The sequence below is a fragment of the Spea bombifrons genome, chromosome 2, assembly GCF_027358695.1.
Source record: "Spea bombifrons isolate aSpeBom1 chromosome 2, aSpeBom1.2.pri, whole genome shotgun sequence".
Classification (NCBI taxonomy): Eukaryota; Metazoa; Chordata; class Amphibia; order Anura; family Pelobatidae; genus Spea; species Spea bombifrons.
The window spans coordinates 74,943,700-74,967,817 of record NC_071088.1 but is presented as its reverse complement, the minus strand read 5'-3'; the positions used below and the strand labels follow the sequence as shown (position 1 = coordinate 74,967,817).

The 24,118-nt window shown below is 38.6% G+C and overlaps 1 protein-coding gene across 2 annotated transcripts in view; it reads left to right on the top strand.

The window, feature by feature from the left end:
- Nucleotides 1-14,124, top strand: part of NHS (NHS actin remodeling regulator) — a 102,953-nt gene extending 88,829 nt beyond the window's left edge. Inside the window, exons 2-8 of one of the 2 annotated variants that reach the window (XM_053454834.1) lie at nucleotides 1,145-1,297; nucleotides 2,760-2,890; nucleotides 5,474-5,663; nucleotides 7,700-7,831; nucleotides 8,394-11,336; nucleotides 11,810-11,936; nucleotides 13,434-14,124. In XM_053454834.1, coding sequence (XP_053310809.1) covers nucleotides 1,145-1,297; nucleotides 2,760-2,890; nucleotides 5,474-5,663; nucleotides 7,700-7,831; nucleotides 8,394-11,336; nucleotides 11,810-11,936; nucleotides 13,434-14,004 — 4,247 coding nt within the window. In that variant the 3' untranslated portion in view covers nucleotides 14,005-14,124. Of the gene's footprint in view, nucleotides 1-1,144; nucleotides 1,298-2,759; nucleotides 2,891-4,493; nucleotides 4,769-5,473; nucleotides 5,664-7,699; nucleotides 7,832-8,393; nucleotides 11,337-11,809; nucleotides 11,937-13,433 lie in introns of those variants that run through there. The other variant, XM_053454835.1, reaches the window with a different exon arrangement.
- Nucleotides 14,125-24,118: the final 9,994 nt, after the last annotated feature.

The window sequence follows — 24,118 nt, the reverse complement described above, 5'->3', positions numbered from 1 at the left end:
GCCAGTAACAAAGAAACAAGTGAGGGCTTTCCTTGGCATAACCGGGTACTACCGTCGGTTCGTGCCCAACTTTGCCTCAATGGCAACACCATTGACAGACTTAACGAAGGGTGATAAGTCAGTGATGGTAAAGTGGAACCCCGAGGCAGAGAAGGCTTTTCAGAGTCTGAAGTCTGCCCTATGTGACCAGCCAGTGCTCGTTTCCCCAGATTTTAGGAAACCATTTCTGGTTCAGACAGACGCGTCTGCTACAGGTTTGGGAGCAGTTTTGTCGCAAGTGGTTAATGGGGAAGAACACCCAGTGCTGTACCTGAGTAGGAAACTGACCCCAGCAGAGGCAAATTATGCCATAGTGGAAAGGGAGTGTCTCGCCATCAAGTGGGCGTTGGAGTCCCTGAGATATTACCTGCTGGGCCGGGAATTCGTGTTGGTGACTGACCATGCTCCTTTGGCATGGATGAAACAGAATAAGGAGAGAAATGCAAGAGTGACCAGATGGTTTCTCTCCTTGCAAAATTTTAGATTTACAGTGGAGCATAGACCAGGGAAGTTGCATGGGAATGCGGATGCGTTGTCCAGGGTGTACTGTATGGTTGCTGACGCTGTCCAGACCTCTGGTCTGGAGTCGACGGGGGGGATATGTGGTAAAGTGTATGGGAGAGTGGTTGATGGGATATATATCTCACCTGGTTACCTCAGCCAGGCATGGTAGCAACCCTAGGTGCTCTCAGGTGAGGCTTCCTAAGCTCGTTACTGGGGAGGAAGCCTTAAAAGAGAGGGCTGTTAGGTTTGCAGAGAGGGGGAGAACCTGAATGAAGGAGCAGCTACAGCCAGCGCTGCAGCCCACCAGGTATGAAGCTTTAACCCATACAAAACTGGTTGCTTTGCTTTGCGTCAGACCTTAGGCTGCTAGAGAGGTATCCTGCTGTTTAGTTAGAGCCGGACAGGCTTATAGTTTGTTTTGTTTACAAGGTGCTCTGTGACTACAACGTCTAAATAAACACGCTTTTACGTTGGAAACCTGTGTGAAACTGTCATTGCCGCCCCATGCGTGAGCTGTCCCCTACACTTCATATAGCCTTTTTTTTTTTTTTTTTTTTTTTTGGCTAAAGCTAAAAATGTCTTAATTCTGTGTTCTTGACAGCTGTATCGAACCTGGATGCAGAGAGCAAGCTGAGTGTGTATTACAAGTCTACCTTACACCAGCAGAGGAATATCTTCCTGCCATCCACCCGACCTGCATGCGTGGAAGAGCTGCACCGCCATGCCAAGCAAAATCTGCGCTCCGTGCGGAGGGGTGAGTTGTTTATTTCATATAGATCTTTGGACTAGATTTACTAAATGACTCAAAACCATTCTAAATAACTATTTATGGCATTAAATACTTTTATACGCAGTACCAACATTATCATGGTTGTGGTTGTTTTATAAAAAAAAAAATATTTTTGTTCTAATCATGTGTCTGAAGCTAGGATTTGTAGAGGATAAAGTAGGAATTATGTAGATCACATCAAACATCCCATGACAAATTAAGAAGATAGAGTATACGGAGGCATCATTTGGAGAATATGTGCTAAAATGGTGTAAAACAGGCCAATATAAAGTGGAGCATAAGTAAAAAAATATATATAATGGACAAAAATGTTGTTTGGACACAGCTATTTGTATGGTGATGTATGTCAGTTGAACACCTTTGCGCTCTGTAACAAAGAAACAACAGTATATTGATTTTGTGATTACTTCATGTGAGTGGTCACCGTGCCAGTTACCTTGCAAGGCATGACTAAGTTAATCCCAGCCTTGTAGGGGCAATTATACCTCAAGTAAAATGCATTTTATAAGCTTTTCGATTTTCTGCTGCTGTAAATTATAAAGAAATGGGCATCTAAATGTGTATGTAGTTATTGCAGTAAAAAGAAAACAGCTTAGAACAGGGTTGTCCAACTGGATCCCAAATACAGCGGGATTGTTATAACTCAATGGGCATTGATTTCTGCAGCGCATACAGGAGGTTGAACCATTTCTCAGAGCAGCGAGGTATCGTTGGTATTTGAAATGAACAGCTGAATGACTGATTTGTTGAGTGAATGAAATTGCTTATATACGGCAATGTATTATATGCTATATTCTAAATAGACAACATGACTGTGTCAATCACAAGTGCATCACTTCTTAGTGCGACATCACACCAGTTAGCTATCTTTTTCCTGATTCATTTATCCAATCTGAAGAGAACAGTAAAGTCATAGCTATGGTTTTGTTTTTACTTTTGTCATAATTGATGAATAAATGAATGTATTAAGGAAGAAAAGAAAGGTAGAGCCAATAGATTATGTCGTAATAATAGAGTTGTAATCTGTATCTTTACAACTTAATGTGTAGGCTGATTGATGTCTTTACCAGCAAAGGTTACAAAAGACAGCTTTTTGTGTCCCTGTAAGAAGTGACAATGCTTCTGAATATTGAAACAGCTATGGTACAAACTTACATACAAAAGTACAAAAGTACACATTTAACAATTTCTACCCCCTGAAAAGTCACTTTAATTTACTGCCATCTAGTGGGCAAAAATGGAATCTAAAGATTGAAATGGATGCCAATCATTTTGTAAATATAAAATTATACACACTCAGAATAAATTGTTATGACTGTGATGAGATTTGTTATTGTGTTTCCATTACTTTTTTAAAATAATCTGAATGTGCTCCTTGTGAAATTCGTACAGCGGATTTATTTCCACTTTGCTCCCTAATTCACAGATCAGAGGGCTCGAGCGGATAACAGGGAAAGGAGGTTTGTGGGCTCTGTGTTTACAGCTCCCCCATTCCCCACATTTCCAGCAGCTCATACTCTGAAGAGACGAGAAATTAAGGAACGCCACCCTGTACCAGTAAGATTGTTTTTTTAATCTCTTGGAATTAATCACTCACACTGGTATAACGCACTGAAAAAAACAGGAATCTCGCATGTACATCCTTAAAATGTGGACCTTCTCTTGCATAACGCATAGTTAAATCAGTAAAAATCTCACTGATTTTAACTATGCATTATCCGGGCCATTTCAGGAGAACGTCACTAAACCATGTCGTTTCTATACTTTTACAGGTGCTATACACAGATTCGATTGGGTTCCATTTGATTATTACTCTTTAACAGAGGTGTTTATTGCTAATACTCAGTGACTACAAGTGTCTGATTTCGCAGTGACTGGTGTATCTGGGTTATTTATTAATATGAATATAAATCCATATAGCTTTGATACATGCCTGAGTAGGCTATATATAATTTAGATTCTCTTGTGCATGGTGTGTTTGTCTAATTATGCTATATGCCTTCAATGTATAGACAGAGATGTGTGTGAGCTATATTGACTCACAAGTGTTAGTTAGTAAGCAAGTTACAGGAGCAAGGATAAAGCCACATCCGCACGAGAGGAAATTTGTTGATGGATAGATTGATAGACAAAGAGAATGTGACAATATAAGATCATAAATAAGATTTAAAGTGACTCTATTAGTTTTTTCCATTTGTATAAGCTAAACAAAGTAATGGTGTTCCTTATTGAAATAATCTAATAAGGCTACCTAATTTGCATACCATGGGAAATCTTAATTTCTTCAGCATCTGTTTGATTATTTACCCCTTTAAGTTCTGTATGTCCTATCATTACAATTAATGCTGACCCTGCCACATTCATATTTGAATTGAGTTGAGAACCCCTTTAACAGAGCATATTAAGGTATTAAGTTAAAAGCATTTTTGTTTTCTTTTGGCAGTATCATATACATTGTAAAAGCATGTGCCATACTTACATATTTATTTTTACCATTTGCATGTTTTAATTTATTTTCCCACATTTTATATTCTTAGTTTAACAGAACCCGTCCGCCCTCCCCCACTGAATGTTGCCATTTGACCCCATGGAGTAGAAAGGTATTGGAAGATCAAACACATTGTGTTCCTCTGTTATAGTGCTATCCCTTTCTTTAATACTGCCCTTTCCCACTATCTGTCTTTACGTCTTAACTTTCTTAACTTGCTAAATGACAAATTGAGTACAAGTGCCTACTGAGATGGTGATAGAGACGGGAAGTCTTGAAGTTCTAGAAAAAAAAACACAAATTAAAATGGGGATAAGCCAAGCCCAGTGAGTGAATGGCATTGCTTTGAGTGTACAAGGAAGAAAAAAGGTAACCTAGAAACAATATTGGAATCATTCAATGAATAAATATTGGCATATGATATAAATGAGGGATATAGAAGCCAAGGAGAATGAAAATATGACAAGAAAATGAAGAATTCGTAAAGTTTTACCTGTATATGCAGTACTGTGTCCCTTTAACTTAAAAATGTATGGATATTCAAGTGGTAATATCTGTTAATCAGAATTTTTATTCAGCAGATGAGCTACTTTAACTGGTACCCTTAAGCTCTTTAAGCTGGTGTTGATGTGTCATGATTACATAGGTATTTTATCCTCGTGATATTGGCAGCTCAGGCAGGCATTAGTTGGGTTTCCATGCATCAGAGGTCTGGTAGTCTTTTGTTAATCAGGGTAGGAATCAGCAGCAGCATTCAGTCCGTTCCCCTATAGGAAACCTTTTTCCTTCAAGTTACCTTGGAAACATAAGTCCTTTGTGCTTGAAGTTTGCATGAGCTATTCATGTTTGCTGGGAATGAACACAAAAGCTGCAGATGGACAGAGAAAGCGAGAAAGATGTAGACTTTTCTGCAAAGTTACATTAAAAATGCCATTTCACGTGGTAAGGTAAGTGCCACAATGCAATGCTTTTATACCCAAATGTGTTTCGCATTTGTGACAAGGGCAGGGTGCCACAAAATCTCTGCGCTGAATGAGAAAAGATTATGGAGTGTCTGCTTGCAGAGCTGCTGTCAGAGCACTCTGTAGACAAGCAAGCACCAAGTGTAGCTGTAGGTAAAGGAGCTGTCATCTCAGCAAACGTATATTATGCGCAAGCTTGTTCGACATCCAGCGATGTTTGAATTTAGTCCTTTTATTGCCCTAAACGATTGGGACATACCACAGGTTTCTGTCTTGTGTAAACTCAAGTAGCTTGTACTCTCACAAGTAGAAGAAGACAATTTCTCACCACGAGCTTTGGTTTTCTGTGCTGTATTTCTCTTCTACCTGTTAATATTCTGTCCTTGTTTACTAACGGTGTAATGATAAATAACACTAATATTCATTCTCTCTTCTGTTCCTATTTTTAAGCTCTTCATTTTTGCCCTTGTTTAGGTGTATGACATTTAGATGTTCTTACTTTTTATGTTTGCTTCTTTATACTAGTAATGCCAATAATAAAAATGTAATCGGTTTCACCATAAACTGATTATATATATACTTTACGTAATTACGTTAGTTTGGTTTGAATGATTTTGCATTTTGTGAACATACAATTAACAGGATTTTTGTTGCAAAATAGAGCTGATGCTAAGTGCGTTCATTTTACAGGCACATCCCCCGCCAGAGGAAGATGATGTACTTTTAGGGCAGAGGCCCAAAAACCCAATACCCAATGTCCCATCTACACTGGATAAGCAAACCAACTGGAGCAAGGCATTACCCCTCCCTACTCCTGAGGAGAAAATGAAACAGGAGTCCCAAGTGATCACTTCCTGCATTATCCCAATTAATGTCACAGGTACAATCCCACTGGCTCTGCACTGTGCGGCTTCACTTGCACATTGGTACATTGACGTTACATTTGAGGGTTTTAATGCAGTGGTACTCCTTTTTCTATTTATGTTTCTAGACTTCAAAAAATCAGACACAACCTTCTAGAAGAATTCAGATGTGTTTTGTCTGCATGGCCACTGTAGACACTTAACACTGATTACTGATTGCTCTATTAATACGGAATCAAAAAAAGGGTTCTGCGGTTGTACGTAATCATTTAAAAACGGTACATGACTATTATACCTTGTCCATAATACTCATATCTATGAACTATTTGGGTTTGACCCAGAGTCTCTAGGTGAAGCAATGTTTCCCTGGGTCACTTGCCTCATTCTCTGGTGCGGCGGGGCAGTGTTTGGCCATACCTACTCCTGGCCCAATCCTATTCCCAATCAATTTTATGATATTTGGCGCTAGCCTCACCCTTTGCAGGGATTACTACACCCCTTTCGTCGGTATCCTCACCCATCACAAAGCCACTTCCTTTAGAAGGAGGAAGATCTCAGATATGATAATATTCTAAATTACTTAGTTCAAACAACCCTTTTTTAAATTTTATACAGTACATCTCAATAGTGCTACAATATTTTTTGCAGCTTCAATGTGTTTTCCGCTGGTGTGAATTGTTTGAGATAGGCATGTGTTGTTTACATGCATAGATTTTTTTTTTTTACCAAAACAAAAGCAGTCTTTTAAATGAAACATAATAGGAAGTTAGTGTAGAAGGTCATCTGATCATCACATGGAGATTCAAAACAGAATAAACACAGAGTTCCTGGTTTAGTATTGTGTAGCCTGGCTTGTTTGCTTTGGAATACATTAAAATCTCCAATGGACATCATTAAGGTAGGAGAACCATGGATCACCAATATCACTTTCTTCCTGAAATGTACTTAATTATAATATTCAGTTTCCTTTTTCTCTGAGAAAGAGCTTATGCACAATGTAGTCCAACATACTTTTTTAAAAAAAATCTGTCCATAGACCATCCTATGTATTTTTATGTCAGTTTGAGTAATGAGAGTAACTATGAGTATTATTAACTGACAAAGGTTAATGAGTAGTATTAATCAACCTTTTCTTTAGCCATTTTATAATATAGTTAAAAGAATGTGCTTTACTTCTGTTCTATAACAACACAGTTTTCCTGACCTAATGATTTCACCATGACAGATCTCAGTTGAATAACTACATAGGCAAAATCTTTATTGAAGAATGATGGGAGTCACCCCCCCCCCCCTTCAAAGGCTTAACCACATAAAACAGCAAATATAAGAAGCCTTTTCCGGTCCTATAGCAATACGAATCTCATCCAATCAGTGCCTGATCCTCGTGTCACACTAAAAATTAAACATTACATTCGAAAATATGAATTAGACAATGGTAGTCAATATTTTGCCTTGTTTATAATTCTGTGTGTAGTTGCAAATCCTTGATATTTACAATGCATATTCAGTCTTGCTATTTGGTGAACCTTATTCTGCAGTGCTGTACCAAGGTGTACAAGTACATGAGTAGAATTAAGCAAAGCTGTACAATAAATTATTTATCACTACTACTATCTCTAATATTCAAAATACATATTCTACAAATATCTGTCTAATTCTCTATATGGATACAGAGGAGCTTATGATTACTGCCAATGATATTCACTTCCTGTTGAGTTTGATGATCTCATAGTGCCTTGTACAGACAGTAGGAGTGCCAAGGTTGCCTGCTGCTGGAAGGAGCAGCTATAACCTCGTATGACACATATTACATATCACGAAATACTTAATTACAATACTTGTATTTCAATTGTTTGTCAATCATGTTAACTTAGCATAAGATGTTGAACTATTAATGATATTAATAAGAATAATTTATAGTTTTACTTGTGCAGGGGTGGTCCTTCTATTTTACACTTTTTTCATTCAGAGAGCGGAATGCACATTGTTTATGTGAAATCCTAACTTGCCACAAATATGAGGACTAAATTATACTATTTTATTTGTTTTTCAGGTGTTGGGTTTGACAGAGAGGCTAGCATACGCTGCTCCCTGGTGCATTCACAATCTGTTCTACAGCGGAGACGGAAACTGAGGAGAAGAAAAACCATATCTGGGATTCCAAGAAGAGTTCAGCAGGAAATAGGTGGGGAATAAAAAGGCATTCAATAACCAAAGATCTCTAACACATAACTAGACATGTTCAATGAGTATGTATGACTAAACGAGAGGTTTCACAAAATAGGTTTACTATAAAAAGCAGTGGTGGTGTGCAAGGGCAAGGGGGCAACTATCTTTGGTATGATGACACAGCAAGTTGTATAAACATGGCATCTAAATCTCTTCCTGTGAGTTTTATATTCTCTGTAATTGTCTCAATTAGGTATAATTACACATACATCATACTTTCAGATTATATGGTGGAATTTGCCACATTGTTAATCATTAAGGCTATAGACCCCTAGCAAATACATTGTTTAAAGATATTATCAATAAAACCTCTAGCAAATGGTTATTTTCCACCCTGTAATGTATGTAGCTAAAGTTAAAAAAAAAAGTTGTTCAAGAGGAATAATCATAAAACTTGTATAAAGATATCATCAATAAAACATTCTTTGTACATTAAATACAGATCACAAACACTGTACGCCAATACATATATAATAATAATTATACAATTATAACAATATTTGTTTTGTTTGCCCTAGATTCAGATGAATCTCCAGTAGCAAGAGACCGCAATGTCATTGTTCATACCAACTCTGACCTTGCCAATTCTGTAAACAGAAGATCTGGAACCAGAGATACAGAGTGCCAAACAGAAGAAATTCTTATAGCCGCTCCCTCCAGAAGAAGGATTCGTGCTCAGAGGGGTCAAAGTATTGCAGCATCGCTTTCTCATTCAGCTGGAAACATTGCAGCACTTACAGAGGCTGGTGATCAGATGTTCACCAAAACGTTATCAAACCGCATTCGCTCGCGAAGTCTTCCCAGAGAAGGTGCTAGAGCAACCAGTGATCATAGCCGTGGTGCCCAGTCTTCAAGCTATAAAGATGATTGCTATATAGCCAGTTCTGATAGATCACTAAAGAAAGATGATGATAGTTTGACTAGCCAAACATCTCCAGAACATCATACTTTAGGTTTAGCATACTCCCAGCACCACCATAGCCCACCATTAAACCTAAACGAAAGGGGCAGGTCAAGGCTTTCAAGAATGGCGGATTCAGGTAGCTGTGATATATCTTCAAATTCTGATACATTTGGGAGCCCTGTTCATTCAATTTCTGCAGCAGGAGTATTGCTAAGCACTCACATGGACCAGAAAGATGATCATCAGTCATCTAGCGGGAACTGGAGTGGAAGTAGTTCAACATGTCCTTCACAGACATCTGAAACAATTCCTCCAGCTGCATCTCCACCACTCACTGGGTCTTCGCACTGTGATTCTGAGTTATCTTTAAACACTGCTCCCCATGCCAGTGAAGATTCTAATGTTTTTATCATGGAACCATACAGCGATGACCACTTGGACAGTATTAGAGGTCACAGAGCCAGCTCCTTTACATCTACGGTAGCTGATTTGCTTGATGATCCAAACAATAGCAACACCAGTGATAGCGAATGGAATTACCTTCACCATCGTCATGATGCATCATGTCGTCATGATTTTAGCCCACAGCATTTGAAGACAGATGGCTTGGGTTGCCCAAGTTTTACCAGTATGGGCACATATGACAGCTTTCTTGAAAAGCCAGCATCAGAAAAGGCAGATACAGCCTCTCATTTTTCGGTGGACACAGAAGGATATTATACCTCCATGCATTTTGACTGCGGTCTTAACAGGAGTTACAGTTGTAACTATGCACCCACAAGGCCGGAGAGTGACCATGACACTGGTGTTTCTTCCATGAATACAGACTGTGTTTGGCAACGTTATGTGGATCACAGAAGACATGCATCAGAGAACATCTCATTTAAGAAACCAAAGGCAAAGCCGCCACCACCAAATCGCTGTTCATCTTTGAGGAAATCTGACAACCACACAGATGTTCTTGAAAAGAAAGAACCAAAGATAACAAGTGGGCAGTCAGTGCTTCACACCTCAAGGGAAATGATGTTGCCACTTGAGATTTCAAATACACCTTCAAAAGTGGAAAACTTTGCTCCACCTAATGAACATGAAGTAACATGGGTCAGTCAAGATGACAATGAATTAAAGAGCACCCCATTTATCACCCCAGATGTTGCATCATCTAAAGAAGAAGGTGGTGATCAGACTCACTATGCAGATCTCTGGCTTCTTAATGACTTGAAAACAAGTGATCCTTACAGGTCCTTATCAAACTCAAGCACTGCTACGGGTACTACAGTCATAGAATGCATTAAGTCACCAGAGAGCTCAGAGTCACAGAATTCTCAATCTGAATCACGAGCCACAACCCCCTCTCTTCCTTCTGTGGAGAATGAATACAAGTTAGCTTCCCCAGAAAAGCTAGCTGGTTTGGCATCACCATCAAGTGGTTATTCCAGCCAGTCAGAAACACCTACATCATCCTTCCCAACCCCTTTCTTTTGTGGGCCTTTGTCACCTGGAGGCAGCAAAAGAAAGCCAAAGGTTCCAGAAAGAAAATCTTCTTTACAATATCCTCCTTCAAAATGCGGTAATATTTTGTTAAGCAAAGAACTAGAACTGCCAACTATACCTCCTACCCATCTTGACCTAAGTGCCCTTCATGTGTTACATAAACCATTACCTTACAGGCCCCAAGTGCATGTTCTCAGTCATACTAATCAGAATGTGGCAGAGGACCAGCTTAACTCAAATCCCTCCCAAGCCCTTACTGTAACACCCTCAGTCTTGAAATCTGTTCATCTTAGATCTGTCAACAAGTACCATAGAGAAACCTGTAATAAAGAAAGAGACAACAAACTTTTGTGCATACAGGATCCCACAATTATTGTGGACTCTTATGTTCCTGATAAAATGAACGTGTTGTCAACTACAAAACCAATATTGCGTCAGTTTTCTACAGAAGAAGCCATGCTACCATTTATTGATGCCTCACCAGTTGATACAGGCCCAGAGAATATGTTTTTTGAACACACTGGTCTTTTCACTGGACATGGGATTTACAAACAGGAGAAAATAACACCGCTGAATAGTTTAACCGAACCGGAAAAACACCAAAATCCACTAGATGAAGATGTAATAGAAGAAACTATTTTTACAGCAAATCCAGAAACCATTAGAAAATCTTTTCAAGAGTACTCAATGAGTAATAGTGAGCTTGTTGTTGAGCAAAGCTTTTGCACCCAAGAAAATGACCAAGCTAAGATGGAACAAGAGCAAGTACAAACTGAGCCTTTAAAAATATCTGAACCTGGGAGAAGCACAGCTGAATTTAAAACGCCAGATAAAAGTGGCAAGATGCTTACTGAGCTCAACAATCAGTCTGATATAAGCAACAATGACAAAGTGCCTGGAAATTTTCCCAGCTTTCAAATAGAGATCTCCACTGTATATTCACTCAGTGACGAATGTCCAGAGCAGGAATCTGAAACTGCATCAGGTATTCCAACCAAAAGTGCCTCGGAGGATATGAAGACAGATGATGCATCAGAGATCATGGATGACATCTCCTGGAAAGGTAATTCTATATATCTGCTTTGATACAATAACTACCATTGAAGGTTCTGTGTGGGGACAATACACAAATAGATAGTATTTCAATGGAGTGTACCCATTCTACTTGAAATGTATATATTAAAAAAGTTTCAAAACAAGAAAAGAAACTGACTCTTATACTCTACTGCCAGACTTCAAGCTTATTCTTAAAGTTGCTGTGAAAGTGGCACATTTCAAAGCAGAGTTTCAAAGAGTCCTTTGTGTGGCTAGTTTACAAAGGTATTTCCTGTACTAAATTAATCTACAATACAAATGGTGTCCCAGTGTGTTTTACAATATATCAATAAAGACTAAAAATACCCAAACAATAAACGTAAAGTAATTGGCTTATTAATCCTAATGACACTTTATTGTGATCAGGTATTATACACACTCATTCAGCTTTGTTTCATACTTACTATTATGTCTCATTAAAGGCTGACTTGTTTCTCATAGAATCATCACAGAGTGAAGACTCGATAACTTCACCATTAAGTGAGGATTCCCAGGCTGACACAGATGAAGTCTTCGTGTCACCGAACAAACCTCGCACTACTGAGGATCTTTTTGCCGTTATTCACAGGTAAGTTAACTGGTTTGACACAAAACAATCAAGTTAGTCAATGGGATAAACCCTTGTTCTGTTACTGTTTTGTAGAAGTATAGCAAAATTGTAAGCTGCAAATGCCTTGTCGGTTATTTGCATCACTTAACAAACATTACAAGCAGCACAACCCTATGTCATTAATACATACACTATATGGACAAAAGTATTGGGACACACCTCTTAATTATTGAATTCAGGTGTTTCAATCAGATCCGTTGCCACAGGTGTATAACATCAAGCACCTAGCCATACAGTCTGCAATTATAAACATTTGTGAAAAAAATGGGTCGTTGGAATCGCTCAGTTATTTAATTAATGCCACCTTTGCAATAAGTCAATTGGTTAAATTTCATGCTTGTTTGATATTCCATGGTCAACTGTAAGTGGTATTATCGGAAAGTGGAAGCGTTTAGGAACAGCAGAAACTCAGCCACGAAGTGGAAGTCCACATAAAGTCACAGAGCGGGGTCATCAAATGCACAAAAACTGTGCAGCGGGCGCTTCATGGAATTGCCAAGCAGCTGAATGATTCCATGGCCAAGCAGCTGCATGCAAGCCTCTCATCACCAAGTAGAATACCAAGTAGCATTGGATCGAGTGGTGTAAAGCATGCCGCCACTGGACTCTGAAGCAGCAGAAACATGTTCTTTGAAGTGACAAACCACACTTCTCTATTGGGCAGCCTGATGGGCAAGTCTGGGTTTGGATGATGCCTGTAGAACCTTACCTGCCTGACTGGATTGTGCCAACTGTAAAGTTTAATATAGGAGGGATAATGGCATGAGGCTGTTTTTTCAGGGGTTGGGCCCTTTACTTCCAGTGAATGGAATTCTTAATGCTTCAGCAAACCAAGACATCTTGGACAATGCTATGCTTCCAACTTTGTGGGAAAGGTTTGCAGAAAAGACTTTTCTATTCCAGAATGACTGAGCCCCAGTGCAAAAAGCAAAGTCCATAAAGACATGGTTGGATGAGTTTGGAGTGGAAGAACTTGACTGGCCCACACAGAGCCCTGACCTCCACCCCATCGAACACCTTTGGGATGAACTGGAATGGAGAATGCAAGCCAGGCCTTCTCGTCCAACATCAGTGTCTGACTTTGCAAATGGTGTAATGGTCAGGTGTCCCAATACTTTTGTCCATAGAAAGAGTGAAATAGAGAGACTCAGAGAAAGATAAATTCCTACAGACACCTTAACAGAAATTGTACTTTTGATAATTCAGGAAAATTAGAGCATATTATTATTTGTAAGACAAACGTTATACTAGGTATTTGTCTCTTTAGCTCTTACTTGAATGTATTTTTAATTGGAATTTGTGCTTGTTTTTGGTTAAAAAAGCAAGCAATTTGTTTTCTTGGTCTAAGATTCTCTACTGTGAGACATACTAACATTTCAAGCTAACTGCATGGTGACTAATCCTTTACCTTGTTGTGGTTACATTGTGACCTATTGTGTACTCATTTTAATACAGATCCAAGAGAAAAGTACTTGGAAGAAAGGATTCTGGAGAGTCTTCTGTTAAAAACAAATCAAGAGCTTTATCTGCCAGCAGCACTGCCACCCCAGCAGGTTCCCAGAGATCTCCAGGTCTGATCTACAGGAATGCCAAAAAATCCAATACATCAAATGAGGAATTTAAATTGCTACTTTTGAAAAAAGGCAGCAGGTCTGATTCCAGCTACCGCATGTCGGCTGCTGAAATACTGAAGAGTCCGGTAACACCCAAATCACTTGGTGATTTTTCACCTGACTCTTCTACTAGCTCCGAAGAGTCTTTACAGTTATCACCTGGTGGTGATGTATTTTCCCCTATATCCCCTTGCACTCCTCGGGTCATGTCTGAAGGTTTTTCTGCTAAATCTGGCCCTATGTCTGCAGCCTCCAGAGTCGGGAGGTCCCGAGTGCCCCCAGCTGCAAGCAGCAGCCGTTACAGTGTCAGGTGTAGACTCTACAATGCACCGATGCAAGCGATCTCAGAAGGTGAGACAGAAAACTCAGATGGCAGCCCTCATGATGACAGGTCCTCGCAGAGCTCGATGTAGGAAACTCATCAGTATCACAGAAACAGTATGACACCCACAAATATTTTCAGCTCTCTTTAAAATTATCCTCATAACAGCTCACTAAAAAAAGGATAAAATCTTGGGCAAATAAAAGGATTCCCTCCAAACAATTTTCTCCATAGCCATCTCCTAGGATTTGGACAAAGGAGATGAGAAGTTGGTTTGTATTGAATTTGTATTTGTATTGAAGATCCTACTTCCCAATGAACTTTAAGAAAAAAAGTCATCATTAGCAATGTATGTGTGTATATATATATATATGTGTATATATATATATATATATATATATATATATACAGTGATTGAAATGTCGGGATCTGAAAAAACTATCCAAATGGGCGAAGCTACACTAAGGATTATATTGGTAGAACATTGGTACATTGATGAACTGAAAAACAAATATTTGTGCAATTTTGATGGATTGCACTTATGTGGTTTATTTTAGATAATTTTTTGTTTACCTTATTATAATATCAATTATAGAGATTATTCAAATCCACTATGAGGGACTATGGGGATGCATACATAAAAATAACATTGCAATAGAAACAATGTTAATACTGTAAAAATCATAATCTGTAACTTGCTAAAGTGCTTCCCTGGGAAACCGAGAAGATAAAAAAACAACAAAAAAAAGCAAACTAAAATGGAAATCTCGAGAATAGATATTTTTGTATATTAGTAAATAAATAAAGAGTAACATTTCAAAGAAATTAAGAAACCCTGTAAATATAATATTTTTGATAATGTTGTAAATAAGAATATCAAACTAAAAGTGGATATGCATCCGATAAATGAAAATATGAAAATAAGGCATTGGACATTTTTGAGAGTGTTACTGCTAAATATGGTGTTGCAGCACTGAAAGGGTTAAGACGAAAGCATGTGATAAAGTTGCTGTATTCTGTGAATACCATCGTTTTACTCTGAGTCACAGGAATACATGTCCATTATTGACAAAAATGAGAGAGCCTCAAATTTCTTTTTGTACATTTTTAGAGCTCAATGGCATACTGTTTTTAGGGTTTTCTTACGGAAAAGCAATTTAAAAGTACTGTAGTTTTCATATTATTTTTTTTGGCAATTAAGTTTCTGTTAGACAGCAGGGCAGAGCAAATGCCAAATAAAAAAAAAAAAAAAACACAAGTTGTGCCAACCAGAACAGATATTATCATGAGATCACAGTTGACTATGTGACGAGTATGTTAATATCTGAACGTATTGACTACTTAATATATGTAAAGTCAAAAGACTACAACATACTGCTCTTTTAGGATGCTGGAAGACATGATCCCATTTAATACATACTGTAAGAGTTGGATACATGGCAGGTAGAATGCTTTAAAGGTCACAGTTTTAAAATGGAAAACACAGAGTACGTTTACACTGAACAGGTACATATGCGCTGTTATTGCATCTTATCCAGCACATTTCGGGGTGCTGCGCATATTCCAAGGGTCTCATTGTACAATATTTTGTAAAATATCACTGTTTAAAGGTTTCTTAATTGAAAAGCAGCCTGATAGAAGTGCCATTACAACAAAGAAACTGTGACAGAATGCGAAAGAGCACAATTCTGTTTAAAAAGAACTATACGTATAATAAAGTAGACCTGCTGACAATACTCACAGCACTGATTCATGCAGAATAATGAACCTGATTGGGAAAATGATACAGAGTGGAATTCCAAAAATAGCGTATTTAGTCTATAATGCTAGAATGGGTATATATATATATATATATATATATATATATATATATATATATAATGTAACTGTTGGTCATGTGACATACAACCTGCACGAGTTGACATTCGGAACGACTCTTTCTAAACGTGATTTATTTGCACGAATGCTGTAGAGGTTTTATACTGCTAGTATATACTAACCCTAAAAGAAACAATTTACGGCAGTAAGACAAAGCACAACACTTTGCATCAAACGTAAATGTATTAGGGTGGATATATATATATATATATATAGAAGGTTGGTTTAAATGTTTTAAAGGCCTGTCCTGTCTGGTCATACCTAAATGTAGATATCATTTTCAATGTGTTTTTTTTTAATCTATCTAAAATAGACATTTTACTGTTCTTGAAACAAGGTGCCAAGTTAGTACAGTAATAAATAAAACACAATCAGAGTGTCCAGCTAAACAAAGATGGGCTAGTTCATGAGATTGTTTGCTAAAAAGAACTGCACCGCAGCTCCCTTTCAAAATGATTATTTAACCCCTTGTTCGCCAGAGGGAGCCAGTATCGAGCAACTTTCTAACATTAATTAGCATTAATTGCTTGGTTTTTTAAAATTATTATTACTGTTTAACTTTAAACTTGAATAGAAGGAAACAGAAAGTGCATCGGACAGACAAAAGCAGAGTTGCGGAAGCTAAAGTACTTGAATTTTCGCATGAAAAAAAGTGATTTGCACTTTTGATAAAGTCAAATTGATGTCAGTGGATAAACTCTTTTTTATGAATTAAAATGGGAGTAATGTTTACATTGCATATGTTTATGGAAGTGCTTTGAATGAGCGCAGTAAGTTGTCGGGAGGGTGTCGGGCATGGTTTGGTTCAGACTGAACAGGAATCGTGATTCATCATACGTGACGTGCAGGGAGATGAGGCTGGGACAATGCTAACCAGTGCAGAAGAACGTCAGCATTTATCAGTACTGATACATTCACAGCTTTACACTTTACAATCTGTAAAGCGTGCATATGGGCAAATAATAGAGAGGCAGATATATATATCTATATCTATATATATATATATATCCTTCCACTGGGAATTATACACCTATATAAGCATTTTTAACAACTGACACTTTGCGGCAGATATTATTACAGGGAAAATGTATAAATAATCTCACATTCTTACCCAGCACTCGAAAGGTCAGAAAAAGGACACGTCAGATGTCAGTATGTATTTTATATAAATACCCTGCGCTGTGAGGCATCCATCCTGCAAAACTATCGCTGCACTTCTAAATGAGATACATCGGGCCATACTTAACAAAAAAAAAAAAGATTATGTTCATTGAAAACTAATCAGCGGCATCACTTTTTTGGTTTCCTCTGTGTTTTTTCCATATGCTACACGAGGCTTAAAATTTGCCCTTATATATAAATAAATATAGCTGTCCTATGTAAAAATGAAAAGAAAAAATTAAAGGCAATTACCTGTTTAGTTCACTGTATGTGCCACACAGCTGGGGCACTTGACTTTTATCATTTTCAAAATAAGGGAGTGAAGTGAGTTAAAGAGGTTTGTGTCTTGTCTACACTAGAGGTTTGGTATGTATGTCTGAAGGCATAGCGTGTGTGGAGGGGTAACACAAGAGATTACTAAGAGTTGAGTGCACAGTATGGGGAATTTTGTTTCTTACTGTAATTTTCACACCGGTAATAAGACAACACAAAAAAGGGGGAAGTATTGTTTGCAAGATACTTCTTTATTATTCTTTCCTATATAATTTTATTTTGGTATATTGGTTGTCTACACTTTTGTACACTTCTTGTAATTTTCACACTGCCAGGCAATCAGCATGACGATGCAGTGCATTAGTATCCTACAGTAAAGCCAAATTGATACCCAATTAGACCAATTAGTTAAGTGTTAAATCATAATGTTTTTATTTGTATGGTGCTGGGAGATGGACAGTTTTACTGTCGCTCTAAAGGTACATCTACTAAGTACTTTAAATCAAATGTTTTCAGATCCAACTTGGAACATGAAACATTTACATGCAGTCATTAAAAGCTACTGATGAAAAGCATGTGGCCAAAAGTCTTATTATAATTAAAAGAAGATGTTGCCAGTACTAGTGTAATAGGATTATTAATGTTATCGTTCTGGCTTGTAAAGCCGTCTTAGTGGTAAACAATGATGGTTTTAGAATAAAATAAAGATTATAGACTGATTCTTTTGAAATAAAACATTTTATAATTTAAGAGTTTTACTGTAATCATAACTTAATTCTACCATCATGCTTCACAAAGTTAATAAAATTGAACCACTTCTTTAATAATGCATATTATATCTCTCATTGCCAACATATTTGTGAAATGTGTCAAAAATAAGAAATGATTAGAAAAAAAAGAAAAAAAAAATAGAAAATCAGATCTGGTTATCTGGCAGTCTATACACAAACTTGGTCTCTCCAGCTGTTTACGAACACCTGTTTAATTCAATACAAGATCCAATACCTTGTATTTTACATAGAATAAGGCAGGAATGGCATTTGTATATTTGACTTGTTAAATATATTAAGAATTTTGATTTCTCAAAAGTACACCTAGAAAAGAAATATTTGTAGTTGATAATTTGAGTTTAACTAAATGTATGCATGCTAAAGAGAACCTCCCTAAAAGTACCATAACTATGGAAACTTACCTATCTGTGACTTATAGAGTCATTGGAAAGGGTATGCAATAGAACATTCAGTCACAAGCCTCCAGCTTACAACACATAATGGATCTCTATTATGCCAACATTTCTATCATGTAAAAATATGTAACACCATGTGATTAGCTTTTCCTAGGTTTCTTTATCTGCAACAAATTAACTCTAGAGACTAGGATATTACTAAACAATTGATCACTGGAAGCCACTGGAAATCATCAGATTTCCATAGAAAGAGAGGTTATTAACATAGTTTTGTTTATAAAGTAGAGCGTGTTGCAGTATGTGGTAATTTGTGTGATAAAGTCTCTTGTTTTTCAGCTCATTTAAATTCTTAATATTATTATATTACATGACAGAGGCATCACTAACGTCTACAGACGCTATCCTTTTAGCTTATCCCTCATTTTAACCAGTTCCTTTGCAGTGGAGAGCTGGCAACCATCATTCACGGGGATGCCCGGCCAGATGGCCCAGAAAGAGTCTGGCCCAAAACAGATCGCTAATTTCCCATAATCCAGTCCTGTCCAAACACATTCAACAAAAGGGACTGTAGACACAGCCCAATAGGCTAGCACAGAAACAACTGAGTTACAGAAGGCATTATTTTAACCTAAGTTGAAAAACACTTTTGTTTTGAGGTTTGTCGCTGCCTAATTAATATACAGTAGCTAGGCCTTAACCATCTATACAGATATATCCATTCTTGGATTGGCGTTAGCTCCACCATGCATACCTTCTCATTCTTTCAAAATTATTGCGTTACAAAAAACACATAACTAGGGAAACATACCAGACTCGTGATAGCTTTTAATACATGCACAGGCGATATGTATTCCGGAGAGTTTTCAATTCATAAATGATGTGATTTTGAAAAGTTTTTTTTCATGTGTTTTTATGCATTACCAAGGTTCTGCAATCAAAATGTTTTAAGGTTACAAATTTAAACTGGAGGCAACTTGACATTTTTAATCAATGGGTTTAAGTACTGATTTGTCCCTTAAAGCAGGCTATATGTAAAACATATCTATAAAATGGCGCAGCATCAATCCTTACAAGTGATTTACGTTGGATGTTTTGTTGACTGATTCTCTGTGACTGCCTTCAATGACCTTATTTACCATCCTTCCAAATTGATGTTCTGTTTGCACTGATGTTACAGTTTTTTTCTTTAATTATGCAACTTTGTTTTCATTCTAACACTTTTTTTTTTACTTTATATTGAAGCAAGTAGATTACAAGAAGGATTACAGTATAGAAAAGTACTTTTAACTTGCCAAATTTGCTGTGTGGATTGCTGCAGCAGTGGCTGGAGAAATAATCTCTTAATTTGTGAGGCAAAATGATTTACAATGTATTAGGAATTCATAGGGCATATTTCTGAAGAACGGTTCTGGTCGAAGGCTTTAAGTGTGGACGGTCACCTTGCAAATCATAGAAAGGTATCATCTGACTGTTCCACACTTAGTATTTTGCCAAATACATTTTTTTAAAAACACTCAAAGTAGTAAAGAAGAACATTCTGTTGGGTTCCAAGGTGATAGTTCCACATTTATCCCCAGAATTGGCCATTATAGACAATGCCCATATTGTCTCTGGCCCCCTGGCCACTGACGGGTGAAATCATAGATATGCAGCTTACATAATAAGTGTGAAGTGTTTAAGGAACATAGATGAAGTTTAAAGTGTCAGTGGTTTGGTACAAGGACAGTACTTGCTGGTGGAAAAGGCAGTGTTTAATGGACTTGCAACCATTTGTATTTTTGTAATATCTGTAAATATGGACTTTTTAAATTGTTGCAAAGATGGTTTCTTTTGTAAAATGTTTTCAGAGTTTACATTAAATCTAAGCCTTTGTATATTTTAGAGCTGTGCAACACTTTAAGTCTTGTATTTATTTTTTAGTAAAAATGGTGATAATTTCTTTTGTGAACCCCTCTAAACTGTGTCAGAAAAAAGTTTGATTACATAGAAAGTGTGTATAGAAGCTGCAAATAAACGTGACTGCAATTAAAAAATAACCGTGCTTCTGTTTTTATTTTAACAAACAAATGTTTCATATGTGTGTAAGTGGAAGACAGCATATGTTCCAGGGTGAGCACACATAAGATAGGGTTAAATTCCTTAACAATACTATACTTTAATATAAGAGAAATTACACATTTACAGAAGTAGGATATACTTTTCTCACACCTGGTCCACCCATGTTTGTGGCTAAAACTCCTGTGACCTTCATCAGCATTCTTACCAAAGGTCATAGGAGTTGTAGGCCAGAAGTTAATCTGTCAGTAATAAACATATTATGGCAATTTAAAGTCCCAGTAAGATGTTTTTTTTTGCTTTTGTGCAGATCATGTGCAATATTTTGTGTATGGGTCCATGACAGGGGCAAGCTGGACAGGGGCAGCCTGGCCGGGGGGGGGTTCCCCTGGGCTGGTTCAAAATTGTTCACAAAGAACCTTGACCGGGCCAGTCCAGGTGAAAGTATTTGTGTGTTAGCCTGTATGTGTAACTGTGTATTAGTATGGATGTCTATGTGTAAGTGTGTGTTAGCCTGAATGTGTTAGTGATTGTGTGTTAGCATTGATGTGTAACTGTGTATTAGTATGTGTAAGTGTGCGTTAGCATAGATGTGTTTGAGTATGTTTTTGGTGTATTAGCATGGATTTCTGTGTGTGTATGTGTAAGTGATTGTGTGTTAGCATAGATGTGTAAGTGTTTGAGTGTTGAGTCTGTATATGTAACTGTTTGTAGCTGTTTGTGTATTAACATGGATTTCTGTGTGTGTATGTGTAAGTGATTGTGTGTTATGCTCCTTATGCTCTGTTCTGATCTTCTATTACTGGTTTCTAGTTCTGCTCTTTGCTTCAGCTCTGTTTCCTTTATAGGTGTGCCCCACCCGTTATGTTTGGCTCAGTGATTATGTGAGGCTGGAACAACGGTGGAGTCCGATATGCAGGGACGTAACCCCAGGAGGTGACAGAAAGCTAAATGCAGCATAGTATAAGGTGCAATGAAGTAGCGGTAGTCAGGAACGTAGCCGAGGTCAGGATAATAGAGAGCAACGAGGTCAAAGTCGGAAGCCAGAGTCAGGAAATTCGGAAACGCCGTTTAGTAGCCAAGGGTCGGGGACAGGGGAGCAGAGTCGAGGAAAAGCCAGGTTCGGTACACAAGATAACTCTAGGAGATAAATAACACGCACAGGAAGCTCAATAGGGAAACAAAAGAAATGCATCTCTGCAGCCTGGATTGAGCCTGACAAGGGGAGAGGAGGCTCCCCAGAAGCCCTGAAAAGACAATCCCTGAGCCAAGTGTGCAAAGTGTTGCATTACCTGCCTGGATCTGTGTGTTTTGTTTGCAGGTTCTCCAGAGCCTGGCTTAGCTAGGGTAGCCAGCATGGTGCCGTCGTTAGCACCTGACGGGGACTGCTAGCGACGGCACAATGCCGTCGTTAGCAGTCAAGGGGTTAAAGTCCCATTGCGGGACTGTCCTGGGTGGTTCCAAATTCGGCAGGGGGGCAACAGGGGGGGGCAAGGAATAACCTAGGCCTTGCCCCCCTGTAGCGACGCCACTGCACATGGGCCAGTACATGGGTACAGCTGAAAAGGGCATTGGGAACACCACCAGATGCTCCAAACACTAGTTGCTCATAGACAGAGCAGACGCCCAAGGCTAAGTCTAGACAGACAAACCTGAGCACAGCCTGGATTGATTATAGGAAAGCCTGCGACTCAATGCCACACACTTGGATCTGTGAATGCCTGGAGATATATAAAATCAACAGGATACCAAGGACCTCCCTCAAGAACTCAATGGGAGCGTGGAAGACAACACTGGAAGTCAACTCAAGACGGCTAGCGCAAACGACCATCAAATGTCCCATATACCAAGGTGATGCGCTGTCCCCACTACTGTTCTGCATAGGCTTGAACCCCCTCAGCCAGGTAATTACAAGGACTGGATACAGGTACAAGTTCAAGAGTGAACTCTTGACATCAAGCTGTATGCCAAGAGTGAACAAGACATTGACTTGCTGATCCACCTGACATGGATTTACAGTAAAAGACATTGAGATGTTATTCAGACTGGAGAAGTACGGCCTCTGAGAGGGAATAAACTTAGGACTGATGGAATGGAACTATCAGCAGGGTACATACAGTTGCAATCAAAATTATTCAACCCCTGTTGCAAATCAGGTTTATTGTCAACATTTACAGACTTTCAGCTGTTTACAATGAACAAAGCAAACAAAAGCAATGGAAATAGCTCAACACAACAAATGCTTTAAGTGGTTTCCACACATTTAACTGAAAATGCAGCTTCTCCAGTCTCACAATTATTCCACCCCTTCATGGCAAGCATCTTTTGTACTCCAAAATGGGAGATTGTGGAGAATAGCAGGGCAAGATCCTGTGGGACTTCAAAGTGACAGCAACATATGGAAGTAGTATGAGAAGCTGGAGAAGTACCAGTGCCTGAAATAAGAACTAGATGTGGAGAGTAAAGGCCAAAATGGTCCCAGTGGTCATAAGAGTACTCAGGCTGTGACTACTAAGCTGGGAGAGTGGCTCCAACAGATTCCAGGAACAACTTTAGAACACTGTCCAGAAGAGAGTAGTACTAGGAACCGCTAAGATAATGCGCAGAACTTTCAAACTCGTGGGCCTCTGGTAGAGGACTCAAGGTTGAGGAAGACACATACCATCCTTAGGGGTGAGAAGGAATCTTTTATATGTAGCATTTTTTGCCATAGGAATTGCCAGTCACATTGAACAGGGCATAATATACGGTCCAATTGGTCCCTGTCCTGGCTCACTGTTTGAATTCCTACAGCGACCACCGCTTTGTACGTATTGCCCCTCTGCTCGGTTCCTCCTTTCATTGCCCTGTCTGCTGTACCCATCTGCTTCCTTCCACTCTGTACTGCCCCTTCTGCTGCACACTACTCCTCTCTATTGCCCTCTGCTCTCTTTCTCTCTGTCCCCTTATGCTCTATCCCATTTGTGGAGAGAGTGTAGGAGAAAAATGGGTAGGAACAGAGTGGGTCAGAGAGGTGAATTAAGCAAAGAGAGAGAGTGAGTTGAGAGAGGGTTTTGGAGAGGGTTTGTTATATAGAGGGTAAGTAAGGCGAGGTGATGTGGGTTTGGGGAGGTAGGTAAGAAGAGGTGAAGTAAGAAGAGGGTAGGTAGAGGAGAGGAAAGGGTACAAGATATATCTGGGGACATACACAACTGGCACTCTAATGGTTAAACAAAAACTGCAAAAGACCCCAGGGATGTCACCATGACATTATTGGTACCAATTGGCCATATGAGATTCCTAAATTCTTTAAAGACCACAAAATAATTTGTATACAAAATAATATCATATTATCCAGGCACCACCTATACTTGTGAACAGGGGTGTACCTAGAGTATTTGGCACCTGGGGTGGATCCCGTATATGGCACCACCCCCCACAAACACTTCAAAACCGCATGGCTCCGCCACTATATACTGAGGCAGACATTGACGGGGTACAGCATTACACCTATCACTATATACAGAGGCAGACATTGACGGTGGTACAGCATAATCCCTATCACTATATATTGACCCAGACATTGATAATAGTGCAGCATAACTCCTATCACTATATACTAAGCCAAACATTGATGTGGTTTAGGCCTACCACTTCATTGTCTGGCTTAGGG